General features: G+C 44.6%; 1 protein-coding gene across 1 annotated transcript in view; it reads left to right on the forward strand.

Annotated features, from left to right (window-relative positions):
* Positions 1–22,669, forward strand: part of LOC142142747 (actin-like protein 6A) — a 79,888-nt gene that overhangs the window by 11,189 nt on the left and 46,030 nt on the right. Inside the window, exons 2-9 of the mRNA XM_075200578.1 lie at positions 10,910–10,986; positions 12,455–12,620; positions 13,361–13,461; positions 14,789–14,886; positions 17,823–17,917; positions 22,164–22,270; positions 22,361–22,450; positions 22,533–22,594. Of these exons, the coding sequence (XP_075056679.1) occupies positions 10,910–10,986; positions 12,455–12,620; positions 13,361–13,461; positions 14,789–14,886; positions 17,823–17,917; positions 22,164–22,270; positions 22,361–22,450; positions 22,533–22,594 (796 nt within the window). The remainder of the gene's footprint in view (positions 1–10,909; positions 10,987–12,454; positions 12,621–13,360; positions 13,462–14,788; positions 14,887–17,822; positions 17,918–22,163; positions 22,271–22,360; positions 22,451–22,532; positions 22,595–22,669) is intronic.

A 22,669-nucleotide genomic window follows, 5' to 3' on the forward strand; every position in this document is an offset into this window, starting at 1 on the left:
ACTCTCTCCGCCGTCGAACTGAACATGGCGGCGCGCGCGCCGACTTAAATAGTCGGCGCCGCGCTAGCGTCATCACGTAGCGTCGACGCGACGCCACGTGATGACATGGCGGGCCCGGATTGGTCCGTCGCCATGCTTCTTTTTGAAATGGCCGGGAGGTGAGCCCTGATTCTCTCACCGTCCCGGCTGAACGGAGTGGACCGCCGCCCGAGGGATGACGACGGCCCCGGACAGGTAAGTCCTCTACATTTCCCCCGTTTTTAATGTCGGCAGTCCCTGCCGACAAAACCCTGGTCCACACGAAATCCGGGTCAGTATAACGTCCTCCAGGCTGGCCCAAGTTTGGCCGCTGCGATCTTCTGGGTTGAAGCGGCGGTGTCGGAAGGTCCAGGTCCACTGGAGTAGCATCTGGAGTAACAACGTCGTCGGCGGTCATTGGTGCCCACCAATCCACCCCCGTCGGGGCGGGTATAGGATCTGGCTCACTTCTCTCCTGGACGTCGGAAGGCAAATCCAGAAAACCACAGGGACGTAACATATTCCGATGTAGCACCCGCGGCCTTCCAGTCCCTTCCGCAGGAACCACCTCATACAAAGGAAGGTCAGGAGCCATGCGCCGTTGCACTACATGTGGCAACACTTCCCACCGATCGCTGAGTTTATTTCCCAACCTCTTAACTCTTACCAGTACCCGCTGACCCACTACGAAGGGGGAAGCCGTGCTGTTGGTTGGCCCGTGATGGACTTTGGACCGTAGCTGCCCCCTCACCACGTCCCCGGCAATCTTCAGCTTCCTCTTCTGCTCGGTCACCCAGCCGCTGGGAGTCCATCGGTCCGCTTCTTCGGGGACGGACAAGTCCAAATCACGCCACTCCCTTCCAGGCCGCCCAAACAAAAGGAAGTATGGGGTATAACCGGTGGTACTATGTACCCGGTTATTGTATACCCACACCAAGTCCTGCACGTACTCCGGCCAGCGGTTCTTTTGCCCAGCCTCCAGAGCCCTGAGCATTTGCAGCAAGGTCCGATTGAACCTTTCACAGGCGCCATTACCTTGAGGGTGATAAGGAGTGGTCCGGGACTTCTGTACCCCATAAGTGTCACACAGACCCTCCATGAGGCGTCCCTGAAAACAGGCTCCCTGATCCGAGTGAATTCGCTCCGGGCACCCATACCTCCGAATGAAGTGCTCCACAATGGCGCGCGTAGCTGCTTCCGCCGTCTGATTTCGTGTGGGCACAACGACGGTGAACTTTGTAAAGTGGTCGGTCATGACCAACGCGTAGCTATGACCACTACTTGACTCCCCAACCAGGACGTAATCAATCATAAGCAGCTCCAAGGGTCGCCCCGTCTGAATGGTTTGCACGGGCGCATGCTGCTCTCCAGCCTTACTTACCCCACATCGTGGACAGGCTCGGCAGACCTCTTCCGCCAACGCCTTGGCGCCAGGTACGCAGTACTGTCTGCGTAGCCATTGATGGGTCTTGGCCGCCCCGAGATGAGCGCCTTTTTCATGGGCTTCCAGTACCAAGTCCCGCGCCATGGACTCAGGCACCACCACCTGCCATACAGGACGGAGCTCTTGCTCCAGGTAGGCTCGGCGAACTAGCACCCCTTCCCTCACTGCCAGTTGATCCCATCTGTGCAATAGCCGTCGTCCGGCTATGGACAGTCGACGCCGTTCTTCACTAGAGGGCCAATGTCCCTGTTGCTTCCATCGGCGGACACACCGCAATGGAGCATCCTGAGCCTGCCGTTCGGCCCAATCTACGGTCGTCTTGGGCACACTCAGAGCACAAACAGGAGATGTCAACTGGGTCAGATCCGGGATCTCCTCCCCTTCTCTGTCCTCATCACTAGGCCCCTCCGGCCCTTGCAGGGGATAACGGGACAACGCATCCGCATTTCCATTAGCCTTTCCGGGTCGATACCGGATCTTATATCCGAACTTGGCCAACCGAGCCATCCAGCGCTGTTCCAGCGCCCCTAACTTGGCCGTGCCCAAGTAGGCCAAGGGATTGTGATCGGTCACTATGTCGAACTCAGCGCCGGTCAAGTATTCCGTGAACTTTTCGGTTACTGCCCAAACCACTGCTAACAACTCCAGCTTAAAGGCACTGTAATTATCGGGGTTTCTTTCTGAATCCCGCAGGCTCCGGCTTCCGTAGGCAATGACCCGTTCTTTGCCGTCTTGGACTTGTGCTAGCACGGCCCCCAGGCCCTTGAGACTTCCATCAGTATACAGAACGAAGGGCTTTTCGAAGTCAGCGTACGCCAGCACTGGAGCCGTCGTCAGGTCTTCTTTGAGCGTCATGAAAGCCTTTTCCTGAGCGTCTCCCCAGGTTATGGCTTGATTCTTAGCCGTAGTGGCAACGCCCCTCAATAATTCGTGTAGCGGGCCAGCCACCTTCGCGAAGTCTTTGATGAATCTCCGATAGTAGCCCACTAACCCCAGAAATGCTCTCAGTTCCGTCACCGTTCGAGGGATCTTCCAGTCCAACACCGCAGAAACCTTATCCGGAGTGGGGCTCACCCCATCCCGGGACACAATATGTCCCAGGTATTCCAACCGAGATTTCAGAAGATGACACTTTCGCGGCTTCAACTTCAGGCCGAACTTCTCCAAGCGCTGTAGGACGACGTCGAGACGATCCAGATGTTCCTTGACCGTGGGAGCGAAGATGATGATATCATCCAAATAGATCAGGAGAGCGTCGAAGTTCAGGTTTCCCAGACATCTCTCCATTAACCGTTGGAAGGTGGCGGGAGCATTAGTGAGCCCAAACGGCATCCTACAGAACTCAAACAGACCCATTGGTGTGATGAAGGCCGTCTTCGGCCGGTCCTCTGCCGCCACTGGTACTTGCCAGTATCCGCTGGCAAGATCCAGAGTGGAGAAATATCTCGCCTTTCCTAGCGCAGCTAGCGACTCCTCAATCCTGGGCAATGGATACGCGTCGCGGACAGTACAACTATTCAACCGCCGATAGTCCACACAGAACCTGATAGCGCCATCTTTTTTTCGTACTAAGACGATAGGAGCTGCCCACGGGCTCTTACTTTCGGTAATCACGTGGCTATCCAACATCTGCCTAATCATCAGCTTGACCTCTTGGTACAACTTGGGCGGGATTGGCCGATATCTCTCCCTAATGGGCAGACTGTCTCCGGTACGGATATTATGTTCCAGTTCCTCCGTGTACCCAAAATCCTCTTCACTTCGGGAGAACACTTCTGTCTGGCCCACAATATCTGCTGTAAACGGGTAACATCTCGAGGCTCGATCCCTTCCAAGGAAACATCCATTTGTTCCAAAATGGTGTTGCCGTTCCACTCGCGGGACAGGCTATCGTCACCCTCCACCTGGACCGCCAGGCCCCCTTGTTGTCCTGACGCGGGTTTGAGACGTATCTGCCGGTCATCTCCAATCTGTTCTGCTTCTACGGCGATAACTCGAGCGACAGTCGTACCAGGCCCCATCGTCTGAGTATGGTCCTGCACATTACATAACCGCACGGGTACCCTTCCTCGATGTACCCTGGCCAACGCACGGGCTACAAGAGGTCCTTCCGCCGTTCGTTCCGGACTGACCGGTTCCACCAACACCACTCTTCCCTCTAATCTCCGGTTTGTCCTCACTTCCATATATTGCAGCACCTCCTGACCAGGGGGTACTTCGACCGTCTGTCGATAGTTGGTCCGTAGGTAGCCAAGGAGCTCCAGTCCCGACTCAGTCGGTTCTTCATCACACCGTCGTACCATTCTCTGGAAAACCTGCTGCACGGGCCGGGGTACGTCCAACTCTCTCCAGTATCGAGCCCCTTTGGCGTGGAATAAGGCCTGATCCAAATTTTGTAGGGCGTTCATCCCCAGGATCACCGGGCCATGACGAAGCTCTTTTCCACCAACCACCAGAATGCCCTTCTTTCCCAAGGTCTGTCCGCATACTTCAATTTCCAACCAGACTACTCCCACGACAGGGATGGGCAAATTGTTGGCGGCGGTCAGCTTAATCCACGTTTGGGCCCGGCTCTTCTGCAGGTGAGCGTAGTTTTCCAGGAAACACCGCTCCGACATAGTGGTCACCTGAGACCCCGTATCCAGCAGACACTGTTGTGGTTTACCCCCTAACGTGGCTACTACGGTAGGGCACTCCCCCACCAAATCAGCAGAGTTGGTGAAGTTGGGGTTTGCCCCCATCTCCCCCGCGGGTGGCCCTTTCACCGCGAGGGACTCTAGTTTAACGGTGCCTGGTTTGGAGGTTCGGGACAGTTTCGGGCATAATGTCCCACGCGTTGGCATCTCCAGCAGCGAACGCCCGGTCTTGGGCCCTGCTGGGACCTGGGGGCGCTTCGCCGTTCCTCCATAGGTCCCCCTTCACTTCGGCGATCCCTCGGCCGACGGACTTCCTGCCGCAGTTGGGCGACTTCTTCCTTTATGGCTAAGAGAGCTTCCTTTAGATCTTTCACACAACTCTCCAACGGTTGGGCCTCTGCTTCGGACGGGCTACTGGTGAGCAGGACTTGCTGGGGCGCTACCGCATAAGGCCCGTAGTGATCATCTCTGTCCCGGGACACAGCCTCCGCTTGTATTTCCTGGAACGCCAGGTGAGGTTGGTCCCGCACCTTGTCCAGTAGAATGTGCCGGAGTGGCACGTTCCAGAGCCCCAGGGCAAATTGGTCTCGCAGTAGCACATCCGAGTCTCCCATGGCGGCCGACCCCCGTGGGTCTCTCTGCCAGAGTTCTCCCGCCAATTCTAGGAGAGCGTTGCCAAACTGGGTTAGACTCTCGTCTTCTCTCTGCACACGCCCGAAGAACCTCTTCCTCAGAACTGCCGCAGAGGAGGTGTCACCGTACAATCCTCCCAAGATTTTGAAGATGGCGTCCAGGGTGTCCCTATCTGATTTGGGTCGAAGAAGAACCGTCTTCCTGGCATCCCCTTCCAGGGCGTTCAGAGCCAGCTCCACCTTCATGGCACCGGTGATATGATACAACCGGGCAGTGCCATGCAGCCGTTCCTGCCAGTCGGCGAAAGCAAGATTCTTTCCATCGAACTTCGGCAGGTGGGACAACGCGGCACCCACAGCCATCACATTAGGCGGGTTGCGCTCGGGGGAAGGCGTGGTTGGTCGTGAATCCGTCATCACGAACGCGGATCCTGCCGACTACGCCAAAATGTAATGTCCCTAAAGGAGATGTGCCTCACAGGGCGACTACCTCCTAATTTACCACGATCCGCGTGGATGACTGGATCCCACCTCGGTCCCGGTTTGGGTTTTCTCCGGACGCCCGCAAGTAACGCCTAAGAGGGAAACACACAGTTAAACCGAGTCTACCAAGTAAGGGCTGTCCGAGACTACGGCAAGGGACGAAGACACGGTCAGTCCAAGCTCCTTGCCGCCTCCTCACTTTTGTTCTTGCCAAGACGCGGGGGACTTCAGGCACTGAAGGCCAAGACTAATCCGAGGACTAATCCCGCCTCAAGTGCCTCACACACCTGCCGGTGAGGGCCTAACCGAAAGGAGGAATCGAGCGTGATACTCACCGGGACACTCCCACTTCCGATCCGGTTCTCCTGCACCTTCCCGACTCCTGCGGATGACAAGACACACAGCCTCCCTCTACGCTCTCCGTGAACTAAGATGGCACCCACAAACTGGACTAACTACAAACGGCGACCCGACCCTAACAACGTTCTAATGGTCGGCAACGCAACTACGTCAAACACTAGGACTAACTAAATGTGGTGCACTAACGGAACTACTAGTTACACGCTACGGGGAACACCAGCCGGTGTTCACAGCCTAAACCGGAGGGCGGTTCCTAACCCCCTCACCCAGGTCTTACCAAGAAGCTGCCTTCTTGCTATGGAGTCACACACAGGCCCCAAGTACGGGTTCTTTAAGCCCGGCTGAGGCTCAGTAAAACAGCACACTAACCCGCGGGCCGACTGCCGCACGGAACAGCCGATCGAACTGAACCGCCCGACTGCCTGTACTCGGGTATCTCACACGTGTCCCTTCGTCCGGAACCACAGGTCCACCTGCACGGAACCGGCCTTGAGGACCCTTGATCAGAACCACGGCCGCCCCTGGAACTGCCTCAAGGTGTGCTGCACTGCCACCAACTCACTCAGCCACCCCCCTTGGGTACCAGTGTGACCCCGGGGACCTAAGGGACAGGGACACTACGTGTGTTCTCCCCTGACTATGTGTATGCTGTTACTTACACTTGTCCCCACACAGCACGGGTTAGCACAGGAAAACCACAGGAAACAAGAGCCTACCTTTAATGGGGGCCTGACGTCTTGCCCCTGGACACAGTTAGAAAGCACACCAAAATACTGTAATGTAAACTACACTCGCCACACAGACAGAATAAATAGATACAGTCTACAGTACTTTGCCGCTACTTACCCGAACACACCGCTGCTAGCCAACCAGCAGGTTGCTACAGCACCACGGGAGCCTACGCTCGACCGTACCTCCTAACCACGTGTGCTCACCTCACACAGGACCGCGCCTACTCTCACGAGGCTCCCACGCCTCTACCTCACACCACCAGGGCCTTAGGCCCTACACACCATGGGTCTCTGCCCAGCTACACACAGAGCCTTCTGCTCTGACTAATGGGCCTCAGCCCCCTCTCTAACCCAGGGCTCTGAGCCCACTCACTAGGGCCTTATGCCCTACTACCTAGGGGTCCTAGCCCCTGCCTGAGGCCTGTGGCCTTCCTAACTGACTGGGGCCTTGTGCCCTTAATAGCAGATGGGCTACCAGCCCCTAACCAGGCCCTATGGCCTTCCTATGGCCTCTAGGCCACTAACTACCTAGGGCCTTGTGCCCTTGTACCTGGGGCTCAGAGTCCCCCTCTCTAACTAACAGGGGCTTGTCCCCTCTATACAGATACTAATGGCCTACTGGCCCACTACCACGTTGGGGCCTAGTGCCCAGGTCCCTGGGCCTTGTGCCCCTACTATAGAGTGCCAACGGGCCTTGTGCCCGACTTTATTATATGTACTGCGGGCGTGGGCCCGGGAGAGGAGTTGCCTGGCAAGGCCTTACCTGGGGCTGTCTTCGGGGAGCTTCTCCTGGACTCCTTCCCCGCCTGCCGCTGCTTCTCTGCTCTGCCGCCGGCTTCTGCTTTTGATCCCGCCGGTCTTCAGGCAGCAGAGGCGCTCTTAGCCCTAACAAGGGCTCTCTGCCGCCACTGCTGGTCTCCGCTGTCTTCGGTTCTTGATCCCGCCGGTCTTCAGGCAGCAGAGGCGCTCTTAGCCCTAACAAGGGCTCTCTGCCGCCACTGCTGGTCTCCGCTGGCTTGTCTTCTGGTCTTGATCCCGCAGCTCTCCGCGACACGTCCTCTTCTGACTCTCTCCGCCGTCGAACTGAACATGGCGGCGCGCGCGCCGACTTAAATAGTCGGCGCCGCGCTAGCGTCATCACGTAGCGTCGACGCGACGCCACGTGATGACATGGCGGGCCCGGATTGGTCCGTCGCCATGCTTCTTTTTGAAATGGCCGGGAGGTGAGCCCTGATTGGCTCACCGTCCCGGCTGAACGGAGTGGACCGCCGCCCGAGGGATGACGACGGCCCCGGACAGGTAAGTCCTCTACACAGACATGAGATACAGAGTACAGACATGAGATACAAAGTAAAGACATGAGACACAGAGTACAGACATGAGACACAGAGTACAGACATGAGACACAGAGTACAGACATGAGACACAGAGTACAGACATGAGACACAGAGTACAGACATGAGACACAGAGTACAGACTGGCAACACAGTGTACAGATATGAGATATGGAGAACAGACATGAAACACATTGTACAGACATGAGATACAAAGTAAAGACATGAGACACAGTGTACAGATGTGAGATAGAGTACAGATGTGAGACAGAGAGTACAGACAGGCAACACAGTGTACAGATATGAGATATGGAGTACAGACATGAAACACATGAGACAGTGTACAGATATGAGACACAGTGTACAGATATGAGCTACAGAGTACAGAAATCGTGGGGCCCAGTACAATGAAGCAGGCAGGGCCCCCCGATGACCACCCCCCTGATGAACCAGGGCCATCTTTCCGACTGGGCATGATGGGCAGGTGCCTGGGGGCCCAAGGCAATGAAAAAAAAATCCAGTAGAAAAAAAATGAAAAAAACAAAACCTTACCTTTTGTGGTCACAATCCGGCTTCCTCCGTAGTCCTCTCTTCCATGAAGGCGGTCAGACTTAAGCGATTGAAAGGTAAGTTAAGGGGGGCTCTAATATATATATATATATATATATATATATATATATATATATTTATCTTATGTAAAAAAAAAAGTGATTATATGTGTGTGTGTGTATATCTACTATATAAAAGCCTAGTGGCGTGTGTCTGTGTGTGAAAAAATAAAAAACCAAGCTGCAGCGCCACCTGCTGGGCGAAGTTATACACTGACCTACTAAAGTCTTAGTGTGTGTGGAAAAAACAACTCAGAAATGGCTGAAATTTGGTATACTAAGATGTTTTTAATTTGTTAATTTAATTTGTTAATTGTTAAAAGTGTTTATAAAGATTTTAAAAATATATATATATATTTCTTGAAGGAGAAGTGACAGTTGGGAGTGGTTGGTGGTTGCCAGGGTGACAGTGGGGAGTGGTTGGTGGTTGCCGGGGGTGACAGTGGGGAGTGGTTGGTGGTTGCCAGGGGTGACAGAGCGAGAGGAGTGTGATACTCAGGACCGCTGAGAGAGATCCCTGTGTCTGGATAGACATCTGGATGGATGTGGCGATAAAGATGAAGGATGAGGTGATAGAGAAAAATGATGAGGTGGTGACATGTGGACAAAACCACGCTAAAAAAGGGCGCTTACGTCGGGAAGTAACGCTCTTCCCCTGAGGAGGCCTGGCCTAAGCCCAAATGCATGACAAGAACCTTTTTAACACCTTAAGTAGCTTGATTAGAATGCATGAGTATCATGCACGGGTTAACTTGTATATATATATATATATATATATATATATATATATATATATATATACACACACATATATATATATATATCTACTATATAAAAGCCTAGTGGCGTGTGTCTGTGTGGAAAAAAAAACCAAGCTGCAGCGCCACCTGCTGGGCGAAGTTATACACTGACCTACTAAATTCTTAGTGTGTGTGTGTGTGTGTGTGGAAAAAAAAACTCAGAAAGGGCTGAAATTTGCTGCAGCGCCACCTGCTGGGCGGAGTTATACACTGACCTACTAAATTCTTAGTGTGTGTGGGAAAAAAACCTCAGAAAAATGCATGACAAGAACCTTTTTAACACCTTAAGTAGCTTGATTTGACTAGAATGCATGAGTATCATGCACGGGTTAACTTGTATATATATATATATATATATATATATATATATATATATATATATATATATATATATATATTAGTATTAGGTGAAAGGGAGGGAGAGAGAGACTTCAGGGACTGAAGGACAGCAGGCAGAGCCGTGACTGTACCTTCAGCCTTAACTTCCGCAGTGGAACGCATATGCGTTCCACCAACAGGAAGTTCGGCTTTTGGACAGCAGTCCCGGCGTCTTCGCTGCTGACACACCAGGCTGAAGACAGCCAGGCTGAAGATAGCGGGCCCCTTGGTAAGAGTGTGACGCCGGGCCCCCTGGTGAGCCCGGTCCTGGTACAAGGGTACCCACTGTACCCCCCTGATGGCGGCCCTGGATGTGAGCTACAGAGTACATACATGAGACACGGTGTATAGATGTGAGATACAGAGTACAGACATGAGAGTTGGTGTATAGATGTGAGATACAGGGTACAGACATGAGACATGGTGTATAGATGTGAGATACAGGGTACATACATGAGACATGGTGTATAGATGTGAGATACAGGGTACAGACATGAGACACGGTGTACAGATGTGAGCTACAGAGTACAGACATGAGACACAGTGTATAGATGTGAGCTACAGAGTACAGACATGAGACACGGTGTACAGATGTGAGCTACAGAGTACAGACATGAGACACAGTGTATAGATGTGAGATACAGGGTACAGACATGAGACATGGTGTACAGATGTGAGTTACAGAGTACAGACATGAGCAGGGCCGGATTAAACATAGGGCTAACTGGGCTACAGCCCAGGGGCCTATGGCATCCAGGGGGCCCTTGAAAGTGCTCAGCAGCAGTATTGATCGGTCGGGGGCGGGGGCGCCCCCGGCGCCATCAGTGCTGCTGAGCACTTTCTCTGCAGTGCTTCCCCAGCGCGCTGTATTCTCCTTACTGAGGAGATCTCGTGAGTCTCACTCTCACGAGATCTCCTCAGTAAAGAGAGTACAGCGCGCCGGGGAAGGAGGAGAAGGAGGTAAGTGCTGGGGGGAAGGGGGGGCGGCTCGGATCACCGGTGGGGGGGGGGGGGGGGGCGGCTCGGATCACCGGGGGGGCCCTCACGGGGGAATGGAGGCTCCGTTAGCCCAGGGGCCTCCATTCCCTTAATCCGGCCCTGGACATGAGACACAGTGTATAGACATGAGACACAGTGAATAGATGTGAGCTATAGCTTTATCTATTTTTTTAGATGAAAAATAGAAAAACACAAAAAAATACTAAGGGCCTGATTCATTAAGGAAAGTTAAGTAAAAAAATTGAGTAAGCAGTCTCCTGGACAAAACCATGTTACAATGTAAGGGGTGCAAACTAGTTTTCTATTTTGCACATAAGTTAAATACTGTGTGTTTTTCATGTAGCACACAAATACTTATACCTTATTTCTACACTGAAATTTAAAGCTGATATTTCTGTGCTACATGAAAAACTGCTCCCTCATCTGGCAAATTGTGGGTGTAATGTTTCAGTTTTTTAGAATAATCTTTTTCTCTTTTTGTTGTAGATGAGATTGCAGGCTTGGTCTTTGACATTGGCTCACATTCAGTACGTGCTGGCTATGCTGGAGAGGACCATCCAAAGGTAAGAGATGTGGATATTCTGAGCAGTTATTTTGAACAATTGTACTGATGAAGCATTCTAGTCAGAATGGATATACTACATGTCTGCTCTCATTACACAATTTTACATTCTAATTATGAAAGTAAGAAGATTGCAAACAAAATTTCTAGCATTCAATATAAACATCCTCACAAGGTAAATTTCTAACCAGATCAATAAAAATTCTGAACATTTTCGTTTTTTAAATAGCAAGCACCTTTATATGTTACATAATGAATCTATTTTTGGCCAGTAATGCAAATGCCAGCAATTTTATCTTGTGGGTACATGTATTCATGTGACCTAAAATAACTTGTTGTGTGACAAAACTGGTATCAGTGACAGAGCCTGGTACCACTGCTTAGTCCAGTGGGTATATTTACTAAACTGCGAGTTTCAAAAAGTGGAAATGTTGCCTATAGCACCCAATCAGATTCTAGCTGTCATTTTGTAGAATCTACTAAGCAAATGATAACTTGGATCTGATTAGTTGCTATAGGCAATATCTCTACTTTTTCAAACCCGCAGTTTAGTAAATATATCCCCAGATGTCATTATGAAGAAAGTAGTAAATAAATAATAATTGAATCTGATGGGTTGCTATAGGCAACATCTCCACTTTTTCAAACCTGCAGTTTAGATCTTTTAAATCTGTTTCTGGGTACATCACAGTGGCATGTTTCTACAGAAACTACCATGACCGAATCACCAGGGATCACAAAACTAGATCTGGTGGTAAATGTATTAAGCAGAGGATCCAAATTGCCGATATTCAGCAATTGTGACAGCCATATTTAAAACGCCAATTTTGTTAAAGTCTTCAGTCTACAGTTGGACCCTAAGGGATAGAACACACGTTATTATTCCCTGAGTGCTCTAAAGAGACACAAACCATTGATTCTATGACTTTTAAATGTAAGATCTTTTCACAATCTTTCTTTTCAACTAATGAATTGTACACAGACAGAACATGCACAGAAAAGAGATTATTTTGTTATGGTCACAGAATCTTCCCACAAACATAGAGATACAATTGTTTTCAAACTGGCACAAATGTGTTTTGAAATAATCTTTCTATAACATGTCAATATATACTCTATTCTGAGTTTATAGGTCACTTACATAAGTCATTCCTTTGCAGACTATCTAATGCTCTTGTAGTAAACATTAAATAGCTGGGAAGGTGTGATTTTTATTCCTACATATATTTTTAACCTCTGTGTTCCAAATAAAATATCCAAAATACTTATCCTAAAAGAAAGCTGTGTCCCCAAAGCTCTATCCCCTAATCTTGCTCCCTAAACATTAAAGTCTGACTATTAAAAAATAGTTATTCTCAATTTATTAAACAAATAAATTAGATGTGAAAATTGTAGTCACGGGTGATAAAATACCCTTCATCCTGAGACAGGTAAATCATTCTTCTAATCCTTCACATTAAACATTGCAGCTAGATTTTCCTACAATGATTGGTTCAGTGCTTGACAGGGAAGATGGCAGCACAGCAATGGAGACTAATAGCGGGAAATTAGGTTCAACCTACTACATAGATAATAAGGCTGAAGAGGTACCAAAGGAAAACATGGAGGCCTTGTCGCCATTAAAAGATGGAATGAGTAAGTTACCTTTCTTAATATATAGTATTAATTTTGCTTTGTTTGTGTTTCTTGTACTGTATAAGGATGTCCTCAGAAGAAGTGGGTGTTTATATATCCATGCAGGTTAGGTCTATGTCATAGGGTTTAAAGAACAAAGGTAAATGCTTACCAAGAATTACCATGTTTTCCTGTTTCTTCTGAGTATATGAAATCAGTATTCACATAGTAAATGATTAATCTCTCAAAGAAAAAAAAGTAACATCTGCCTTTCTGGAATATGATTGGCTTTATCTGCAAAAGAGTTACAGTTCCAGCAGCCAAAATCACCTTCTGTAAAATTACAAGTTTTATGGTAGAACGGCTCCTGATCTTTGTTTAGATTCACTTTAGATCTGTATTTTTCAGCATCTATAGCAGGCATTACAAGGTAGTATTATTAAGCTGGTCACATGATTTCTATACAACATGGGAAGTAGAGCTTTACGACAGGGCGATGTATCTTGTGATAAATAATGTTTCTTCATTGTCAATGACTAAGCAGGAAAAATACATCTTTATAACCCGTTTTAAATTGTTTTATTGCATTGAAAATATATTCTTAATCCTTTGACTGTATAAAATTATGTAATTTGTAAGTTGCCGTTACGATATTTTTACAATGAGTAGTTAAAGGACCAGAAATGCTATTTTGCAGGCATTTTAATTTGTACAGGGATTTTAATTGCTATCAACTTTTGTATCTTTTTTTTTTTTTTAAGTTGAAGATTGGGACAGCTTTCAGGCAATTTTAGACTACACATATAAAATGCTCGTCGAGTCAAAATCTACTTTATATCCAGTACTAATGTCCGAGGCTTCTGTAAGTAAATGATTACTATTTCTCTGTTTATAATGCCCGCTCTAAGTCAATTAGCTAAAAAAAATAAGCCTGACATCTTGATGTACTCCTAATAAATAATCCTGGTATGTATTTTCTGTCTGTTTCTGGTCCTGCTGCATCCCCCAGCCAAATGCTTTGTAATTTGCAATAAATAAATGTATATCACTTTGGAGGTGATCAGAGGAATGGGCGATATTGGGACTGGAGTGGAGGAAGCAGCACAATGGTTAAATGTTTAGTATATTAAAATGACCAAAAACTGGTAAAGATACCCGTCCCCTACATTGTGGAAAGACTAGCCAACCCCTTCTGTGTCACTGCGTTTGAGTAATAAATATACAAGGATAATGTTGTCTTCTAATGTATAACAATTAAATACATTTTCCCAGTTAGAACAAATAGGCACAAATCAAAGGTTAGTTAATTCCTAAAACCAATTAAGATATCATGTTAATACCCTATAACTGTCACAAAACAAACCAACAAAGATATTCAAAAAAGTATATAAATATTATTTCTGATTAAAAGAAAAGGGTGTTTGCCATGCAAATTTCCTTTGCACTCAGGGGTAAAGTTCAATGTTGAAAAACAAAAGAAGTAGGAGGTGCCCTCTGGTGATTAAAAGATAAAAGATAGTCAAATCACGTACAATGTAAGGTACTTGGTAACCACTTATCAAATACTCTGTTGTGGTCTTCTTTGGATCCTGGACAGAATATATGTTGGTCAGACACTACATCACTGTTATATTAGCACCCAGGTAGCACTGTAGAGTCCTACATCTTCAATTCCAAATTACTGACAAATTGAAAATGACCTTATATATAAAGGGAAAATACAATAGCAGTATTTATTAAAATAGCTTTTTATTTGTTTAATACCATAAAAATTTATAAGTAAATATTAAAAAATAAAAGTTTAGAGAGTGACAGCCTTGTTGCCTAAATAATCATCACTCCAAAAAAGAATCCCACATTCAGGGCAAGGTGGCCCAATTATCAATCATAAGGACAGATCTAGGAATGAAGAATTCCTGCCCTACACATGTCATCAGGAGACTTCATTAGGTGGATGAAGTCCCCCTTATGAAGTATCTATGACTTGAACCATAGTTACAGATAAGCCTTTGTTTTTTAATATTGGATTGAATAAATTACAGTGCTATCTTGTGCCAATGTAGTGGTGTGGTGTCTAACTGACGTATCTTCTGACTAAGACTCAAGGAAGAATCTCTCACATCAGAATACTTCATAAGATTTATCATAGAATCTGACTCAATGTGTTTATTACTTTCATATTTTTTCAGTGGAATACTAGAGAAAAACGAGAGAAATTGACAGAGCTGATGTTTGAGCATTTTAATATTCCACAGTTTTACCTCAGCAAATCTGCAGTTCTCACAACGTATCCTTTTTAGTGCTTAAGTCTTGAAATATTTCTATGTCTTACATTGGTAACTTGTGCAAGAGTGTAATGTTATTTAGGTGGTTAGTAAGATCGCTAAGCAAGTCTTCTTGGTAAGCTGTACACCAAAGAGTGAGTGGAGCCCCGGACAAGGTGACATATTGTGTTGGGATCAAATAAATCTAATATATAAAAGAGAAAATTTGTCCTTCTGTCCATCTGTCTGTCTTTCTATACAAATCCACATTTTTCAAGCGAAGATCATGAAATTTTGCATACGAGTGTATTAAAACATGACGGAGGCAACTAAAAAAATTTAAAATTGAAATTCATTACGGGGTGGGGGTGGCAAGGGGGGTAACACCTAAAAATCATCGAAAACGACCATAACTCTGGAATGTCTGGAACAATTTACACCAAACCTGGTACACATATGACTTACAGTCTGACAACAAATATTGTGGGGGCAAGACACCCCTAGCACTCCTAAGGGTGGGGGTGGCGAGGGGGGTAACACCTAAAAATCATCAAAAACGACCATAACTCTGGAATGTCTGGAACAATTTACACCAAACCTGGTACACATATGACTTACAGTCTGACAACAAATATTGTGGGGGCAAGACACCCCTAGCACTCCTAAGGGTGGGGGTGGCGAGGGGGGTAACACCTAAAAATCATCGAAAACGACCATAACTCTGGAATGTCTGGAACAATTTACACCAAACCTGGTACACATATGACTTACAGTCTGACAACAAATATTGTGGGGGCAAGACACCCCTAGCACTCCTAAGGGTGGGGGTGGCGAGGGGGGTAACACCTAAAAATCATCAAAAACGACCATAACTCTGGAATGTCTGGAACAATTTACACCAAACCTGGTACACATATGACTTACAGTCTAACAACAAATATTGTGGGGGCAAGACACCCCTAGCACTCCTAAGGGTGGGGGTGGCGAGGGGGGTAACACCTAACAATCATCGAAAACGACCATAACTCTGGAATGTCTGGAACAATTTACACCAAACCTGGTACACATATGACTTACAGTCTAACAACAAATATTGTGGGGGCAAGACACCCCTAGCACTCCTAAGGGTGGGGGTGGCGAGGGGGGTAACACCTAAAAATCATCGAAAACGACCATAACTCTGAAATGTCTGGAACAATGTCTTGGAAGAAGTTCCAAAAAAAAGGGGAAATATATTTTTTCTGGATGCACCCGGAAGAACAGGTAAGACGTTTCTCATCAAGTTGTTACTTGCTAAAATTCCAGTACATTCCAAGATAGCTATTGCTGTGGCCTCTTCTGGAATTGCTGCAACTTTGCTCCCTGGTGGAAGAACAGCACATTCAGCTTTCAAGTTACCGCTTAATCTGGCCCAAAGTGAAACTCCCGTCTACAATATCACTAAACGAACAGAAAAAGCTCAGATTCTGCAGGAATGTCAGGTCATTGTATGGGATGAATGCACCATGTCACACAAAAATGCTTTACAGGCCCTCAATCAAACACTTAAATTTTTAAGAGGCAATGATTTACTAATGGGTGGAGTCACTGTTGTATTGGCTAGAGATTTTTGACAAACATTGCCGGTCATTCCAAAAGGAACAATGGCGGATGAAATTAATGCATGCCTTAAATCATCACATCTTTGGAGGCATGTTCGCACTTTGCGACTAACCACAAATATGAGAGTTTCTCTGCATGGCAACACAATGTACGGTCAGTTTGCTAATCATTTGTTAAATATTGGGAATGGTTTAATGCCGCTTCATCCAGTAACTAAAATAATTGTGTAAACAAAATCAACTTAAAGATTCAAGAAGAGTTGCCTGGAAAAGCCATATTATACAAATCAATAGATACCGTTGTTAAAGAAAATGAGGCTGTGCACTATCCTACTGAATTTTTAAACTCTTTAGAACCTCCCGGAATGCCACCGCATAACCTGGTACTGAAGATTGGATCACCCATTATGCTTCTCAGAAATTTAAATCCTCCAAGACTTTGTAACGGTACAAGATTAGTAGTCGAAAAGCTCAATTCTCATGTCATTGAAGCAACTATTTTGACAGGCTGTGCAAAAGGTGACAATGCTTTCATTCCACGCATGCCTCTCATTCCATCTCATATGCCATTTCAATTTAAGCGTCTACAATTTCCAGTTCGTTTAGCTTTTGCCATGTCTATCAATAAGGCCCAAGGACAATCTTTACATGAGTCAACTTGGAATCACCTTGCTTTTCTCATGCACAATTTTACGTTGTGTGCTCAAGAGTTGGATCACTAAAAAATTTGTATGTATTTGCCCCAAATGAAGAAACGAGAAATATAGTTTATCAAGCTGTTTTGAAGTAATTGTTTATCGGTTCGTTCCATCATATACAGTTCAAATACAGTTTGACATTTTCACTTTTCACCTTCTACTGGTCCAATTTTAACATGATATTTACATGTATGTTTAATATTTAGATTGATTTTTGTAAATAAACATTCTTTAAATCCCAGGCAACGCCGGGTATTCTGCTAGTACATAATATTTCTTATTATAACAGCCTGTTAATTGTACTTTAGACTCCTCTATTTTTTTTCTAATGTAGTCATGTCAATTAACTGATAGCTGGACTATTATAAGATCCATGTGACCATGGGAACCATTCAGAGCAGCTGAGGGAAAAATTAGGCTCTATTTGAATAACTCGTATGTAAAACTGATTTACCATATGTATATACAATTGTGTGAGGTTTACCTCTAAAGTTCATCTAAATATTTAGTTACCCTCTTTGCTTCATGTGTTTTTATATCTAATCTTTAAAATGCTTTTTGTTGTGCAAAAGAATCCTTGTATAAACCATACATGCTGTTAATGTCACGACTAGTCACTGAGTTCTGTCAATCAAATGACTCCTTCATTCCTAGAATTAGATTTGCTAATGGTCGAAATATGGGTCTGGTTTTGGATAGTGGTTCTACATATACTACAGCCATTCCAGTACATGATGGACATGTACTTCAACAAGGTAAACTGACTCCATTAAACTCTGTCAAATGTACTTTGTATACCAAGCTGTCTAAACACACTAACATATGTACTTGTGTTTGCCATTGTCTATAAGTGGAGTTAAAATTTTCACCATTTCAAAAAGCCGTAATATTCAAATCTACAAGTCGTTGTCCAATGTGAATTTGTTTTTACTGCATTGTAGAGTAGCACAAAGCCCTACCTCTCTCCAACCCCAGAATAACTGATGCAGAGGATGGTTCTAATTCTAATCTTGCTTTGCCTCAACTAAACTGACTATGAAAATCAGTAAGATGTTGCATGCTTTCTGTGAAGCTCTGCATCATAACTCAAATAACTAAGGCCAAGTTATAGAGATGTACATGAACCCACAAGGCACATTCTCTTTTGTGACATTATGTTCCTACTGTTGCACAAATCCACTAGTTTTTTTGTGGAAGCACATTGGTTTTGATGTTTGCATCATCCGTTGGGAGGCGTTCCCTACCGAGTATGGATTAGGTTCATGATAACACCTACTTTGTACCAGCATGCCGAAATAAGATTTTGTTTTTACAGGACGAGATTTTTTTCAATGAGATGGAGGGATGGAGAAGTAGCATTTCCAGGAGCATCCTCTGCTTTGCAGAAAGGTGCTCACTTTTTTTCTTCCCCCAATAGGACTTCTTTTTCCAGCACCTATGAGGTATCTGAGATTGAGTCTCATATTATACTTTTAATATAATGCATTTTGGACCTTCAATTGGCACTTCTGTGGAAAAGCACATTTCTAGGTACAGTTAAACCAATATAATAAAAACCATAAAACACACAAAACAGACAAGTAATAAAGACAGTGGCGTTGTCCTTTCATTCTCATTATTAATTTAAGACATAAATAAGCATAAAACGAGCAGTATTTTAGGAGAAAAACTGAAAACTTTAAATTAATTAAGGGGATGACCCTAAAGTGCTAGTAGGTTGGACTTTGATGTGATGTTTTTACTGTTTTCACCCTGTGCATATTCCAAAGACCAGGAAGTGATTGCGCAGCTTGATGGATGTGCGGGACTATTAGGCGCACATGCACTAAAAGAGATTTGTTGGTTTAAATTTGTTGCAGTTCATTAATGTTCTATATTAACTTGATTCAGTAAATAAATTTCTATGTTGGAAGCTTGATTTTGGTATGTCAGGATAGGATTTCAAGTCCACACCTGGTGCATTACAGTACAACTGCAACACCGAAACCAGTGGAACTGTCATCCCTGCATAAAGCCACATTAAACAAGAGTTTCTGTACCTAAATGTTTGTTAACAACAGAAATTAAAAAGCTTCCCATTCAAAAATGCACAGTGACTGGGCAAACTTCTGTTCATAGTTATGAGCTGTGTTGAATCTGGCTACCTCTTCCCCCTACTTACAAATGGGAGCCACTGACAATAGACAGAAAGGGCAAAGGCATTAAAAAAGACAAATAGCTAAAGTAGTTCTGAAATAAATGGCAAGTATAATGTATAGATAGATAGCTGTTTATATACCATTGAATCAGAAATTGTCAAGTCATAGTGACATGGTTTGTTAAAGGTTTTCTACATCCTATTATATAATGCCTGGTCACTACAATAAGTGATTGATATGAAGGAAATTTGAAAGGCAGGGACTCGGAGCAGAGCTTTTGCTAGCCAACCACAGCTTCCTCACATCACCAATCCTAGTCAAGATATTCCCCAAGTTTATAGCTGCAGGGATTTGAATGACCAGTTTAATCTTTTTAGACAAAACAGGCCCAAATTGATACAAGTGTGGCCCCAAAGTAACCAGCAATCACAACCAATATTTGCCAGTGTGTATTGTCAATGGCGATCAGTATGAGCACTGAACGTTCACATCCATCCAACATTGTCTCCCATGTAAAACAATGATGTCTGTCTGCGCAGTCTATCCAAAAGCTGCCTCTCCACTTATAGTACACAATCCCTTATGAGTACTTAAACGGATATAGAAACAACATAAATAATAAGAGAAGTTGGCGCTACAGGATATAACATACAGAATGTCTTGATAGATCCTCCAATATTGAAAGTCACTAGTCCTTAGAAAAGTTTCCAATAGGACATAAGGATTCTTTTTCTTTAACAACCACCGTTATTCATGCTTTTCAGATGGATGTGCAAAAATGAGATATAAAGCAGACATGGTATAGCCTGTATATTAAAATCACATATACATATATAAAACCCTTTAACACTCCGTGTTTTCTATCATACTTCACAAAAACACCACGTGGTGAGAAAGATTCCTTTTAACCCCTTATGGGCTTACACTTACTAGAAGGCAATGGAAAAGGGGCATATCAGATCAAACGTGTGCATTCATTTTCCATCTTCATTCTTAGTCTTTACTCCATAAAACGAACTTTTAATCCGCCATAATCATAAGAGGAAAGAAGATGCCATAGTATAAAATCCTCACAACTTTTATTTATAAAATTCCTCATATAAATTACTTATAGACACTTAAAAAGTCAGACACCGCTACACAGGAAAAAGGTGGACTCTTACCCTCCAGTTCTTACAAACAAGCGTGATAGATATTATAACAGCATCAGCCATGAATGTCCCGGGTAACACTCCTGTGCTGTACGCTGTCCGAGGAGAGCTGGGGATAAAGAGGAGAGGAGAGCTTTATTCAGGATAAAGATTATTGAATCGAAACGCGACAGCAGACGTAAGTGAGTGACGTCAGATGCTTGACGGGGAAATTTGTATGTGGAAACCCCAGCTCTCCTCGGACAGCGTACAGCACAGGAGTGTTACCCGGGACATTCACGGCTGATGCTGTTATAATATCTATCACGCTTGTTTGTAAGAACTGGAGGGTAAGAGTCCACCTTTTCCCTGTGTAGCGGTGTCTGACTTTTTAAGTGCCTATAAGTAATTTATATGAGGAATTTTATAAATAAAAGTTGTGAGGATTTTATACTATGGAATCTTCTTTCCTCTTATGATTATGGTGGATTAAAAGTTCGTTTTATGGAGTAAAGACTAAGAATGAAGATGGAAAATGATTGCACACGTTTGATCTGATATGCCCCTTTTCCATTGCCTTCTAGTAAGTGTAAGCCCATAAGGGGTTAAAAGGAATCTTTCTCACCACGTGGTGTTTTTGTGAAGTATAATAGAAAACACGGAGCGTTAAAGGGTTTTATATATGTATATGGGATTTTAATATACAGGCTATACCATGTCTGCTTTATATCTCATTTTATGCACATCCATCTGAAAAGCATGAATAACGGTGGTTGTTAAGGAAGAAGAATCCTTATGTCCTATTGGAAACTTTTCTAAGGACTAGTGACTTTCAATATTGGAGGATCTATCAAGACATTCTGTATGTTACATCCTGTAGCGCCAACTTCTCTTATTATTTATGTTGATTGTCTCCCATGTGGATGGGGAAAATTGGATACAGATCCAGTTGCTTAGCACAAAGGATGAGCACTTGGATTTTTCCACTCCTGGACAGCTTTGGAGTTACTAGGAACTACTGATCAAAATGACAAACATGGTTTCAGTAATGCTGGCCACACATATCAGACAATTGGCAATCACAGCATGTGTGGCCCAAAAAAGAACTTGTTAATAAGTCAGTCAATATCGATCAGATCGTTTTTTAGGTAAATTGGTTAATGCATATGAAAAATGACCGGAATAACATGCTCTGGTGAAGGTGAAAGAGATCTGGGGGTAAATGTATCAAGGTGAGAGTTTTCCGGCGGGTTTGAAAAACCAATCAGATTCTAGCTGTCATTTATTTAGTACATTCTACAAAATGATAGCTAGAATCTGATTGGTTGCTATAGGCAACATCTCTACTTTTCAAACCCGCCGGAAAACTCTCAGCTTGATACATTTACCCCCTGGTATCTGCCAGTTTGCGGCTGCCTTTAGACTTTGGTCAGATATAAATTATTTCTTTAGGCTGCTATCAGATAGCAATTGTTTCCTGTTCACTGGGTCAGTGTCTGTCATCAGCACAGCCAGTGGTGACAATAATATAATATGGCAAAATATCTTCAATATATTGTGCAAAACATAAATTGTTATTTAAACATAATAACTGTGCAATTCACTTCAATGGAATTTTTTAAATTTTCTGTGTAATATAGAAGCTGGTCAATGATTTCTCTCAAATCCAGATCCTTTTCAGATTGCATTTTATTTAATTTTATTTCAAGTCAGTGTTGTTTTTTCTTTGCCAGGGATTGTAAAATCACCTCTAGCCGGAGACTTCATTTCTCAGCAGTGCAGAGAGTTATTCCAAGAGATGAATGTGGACCTAATCCCCCCATACATGATTGCTTCAAAGGTAAGATTAATTAGTTGCTAAGATACGCACGGTGGTGACTTGGCAGTACATACTCCATGGTGTGATCTTTTTTTTTTGGGAATATTTTAGGAAGCAGTACCAGTGGGTGCACCAGCCAATTGGAAAAGAAAAGAGAATCTACCTCAGATCACTAATTCCTGGCATAATTATATGTGTAGTGTAAGTACAATGTGTTTTCGTGATACAGATGTGTCATCATCACAAAATAAACAATTAATTTATTTCTTTAAAACTCTTTCAGCATGTGATACAGGATTTCAAGTCATCTGTTCTCCAAGTTTCAAATTCCATTTACCACGAGAAGTAAGTTTGTTCTGAATGTCTTTAGTCTACCAAGGTTTACATTGTACATTGACAGTCTTAATCAATGCAAGCTCT

This window comes from Mixophyes fleayi, chromosome 3 (assembly GCF_038048845.1).
Source record: "Mixophyes fleayi isolate aMixFle1 chromosome 3, aMixFle1.hap1, whole genome shotgun sequence".
NCBI lineage: Eukaryota > Metazoa > Chordata > Amphibia > Anura > Limnodynastidae > Mixophyes > Mixophyes fleayi.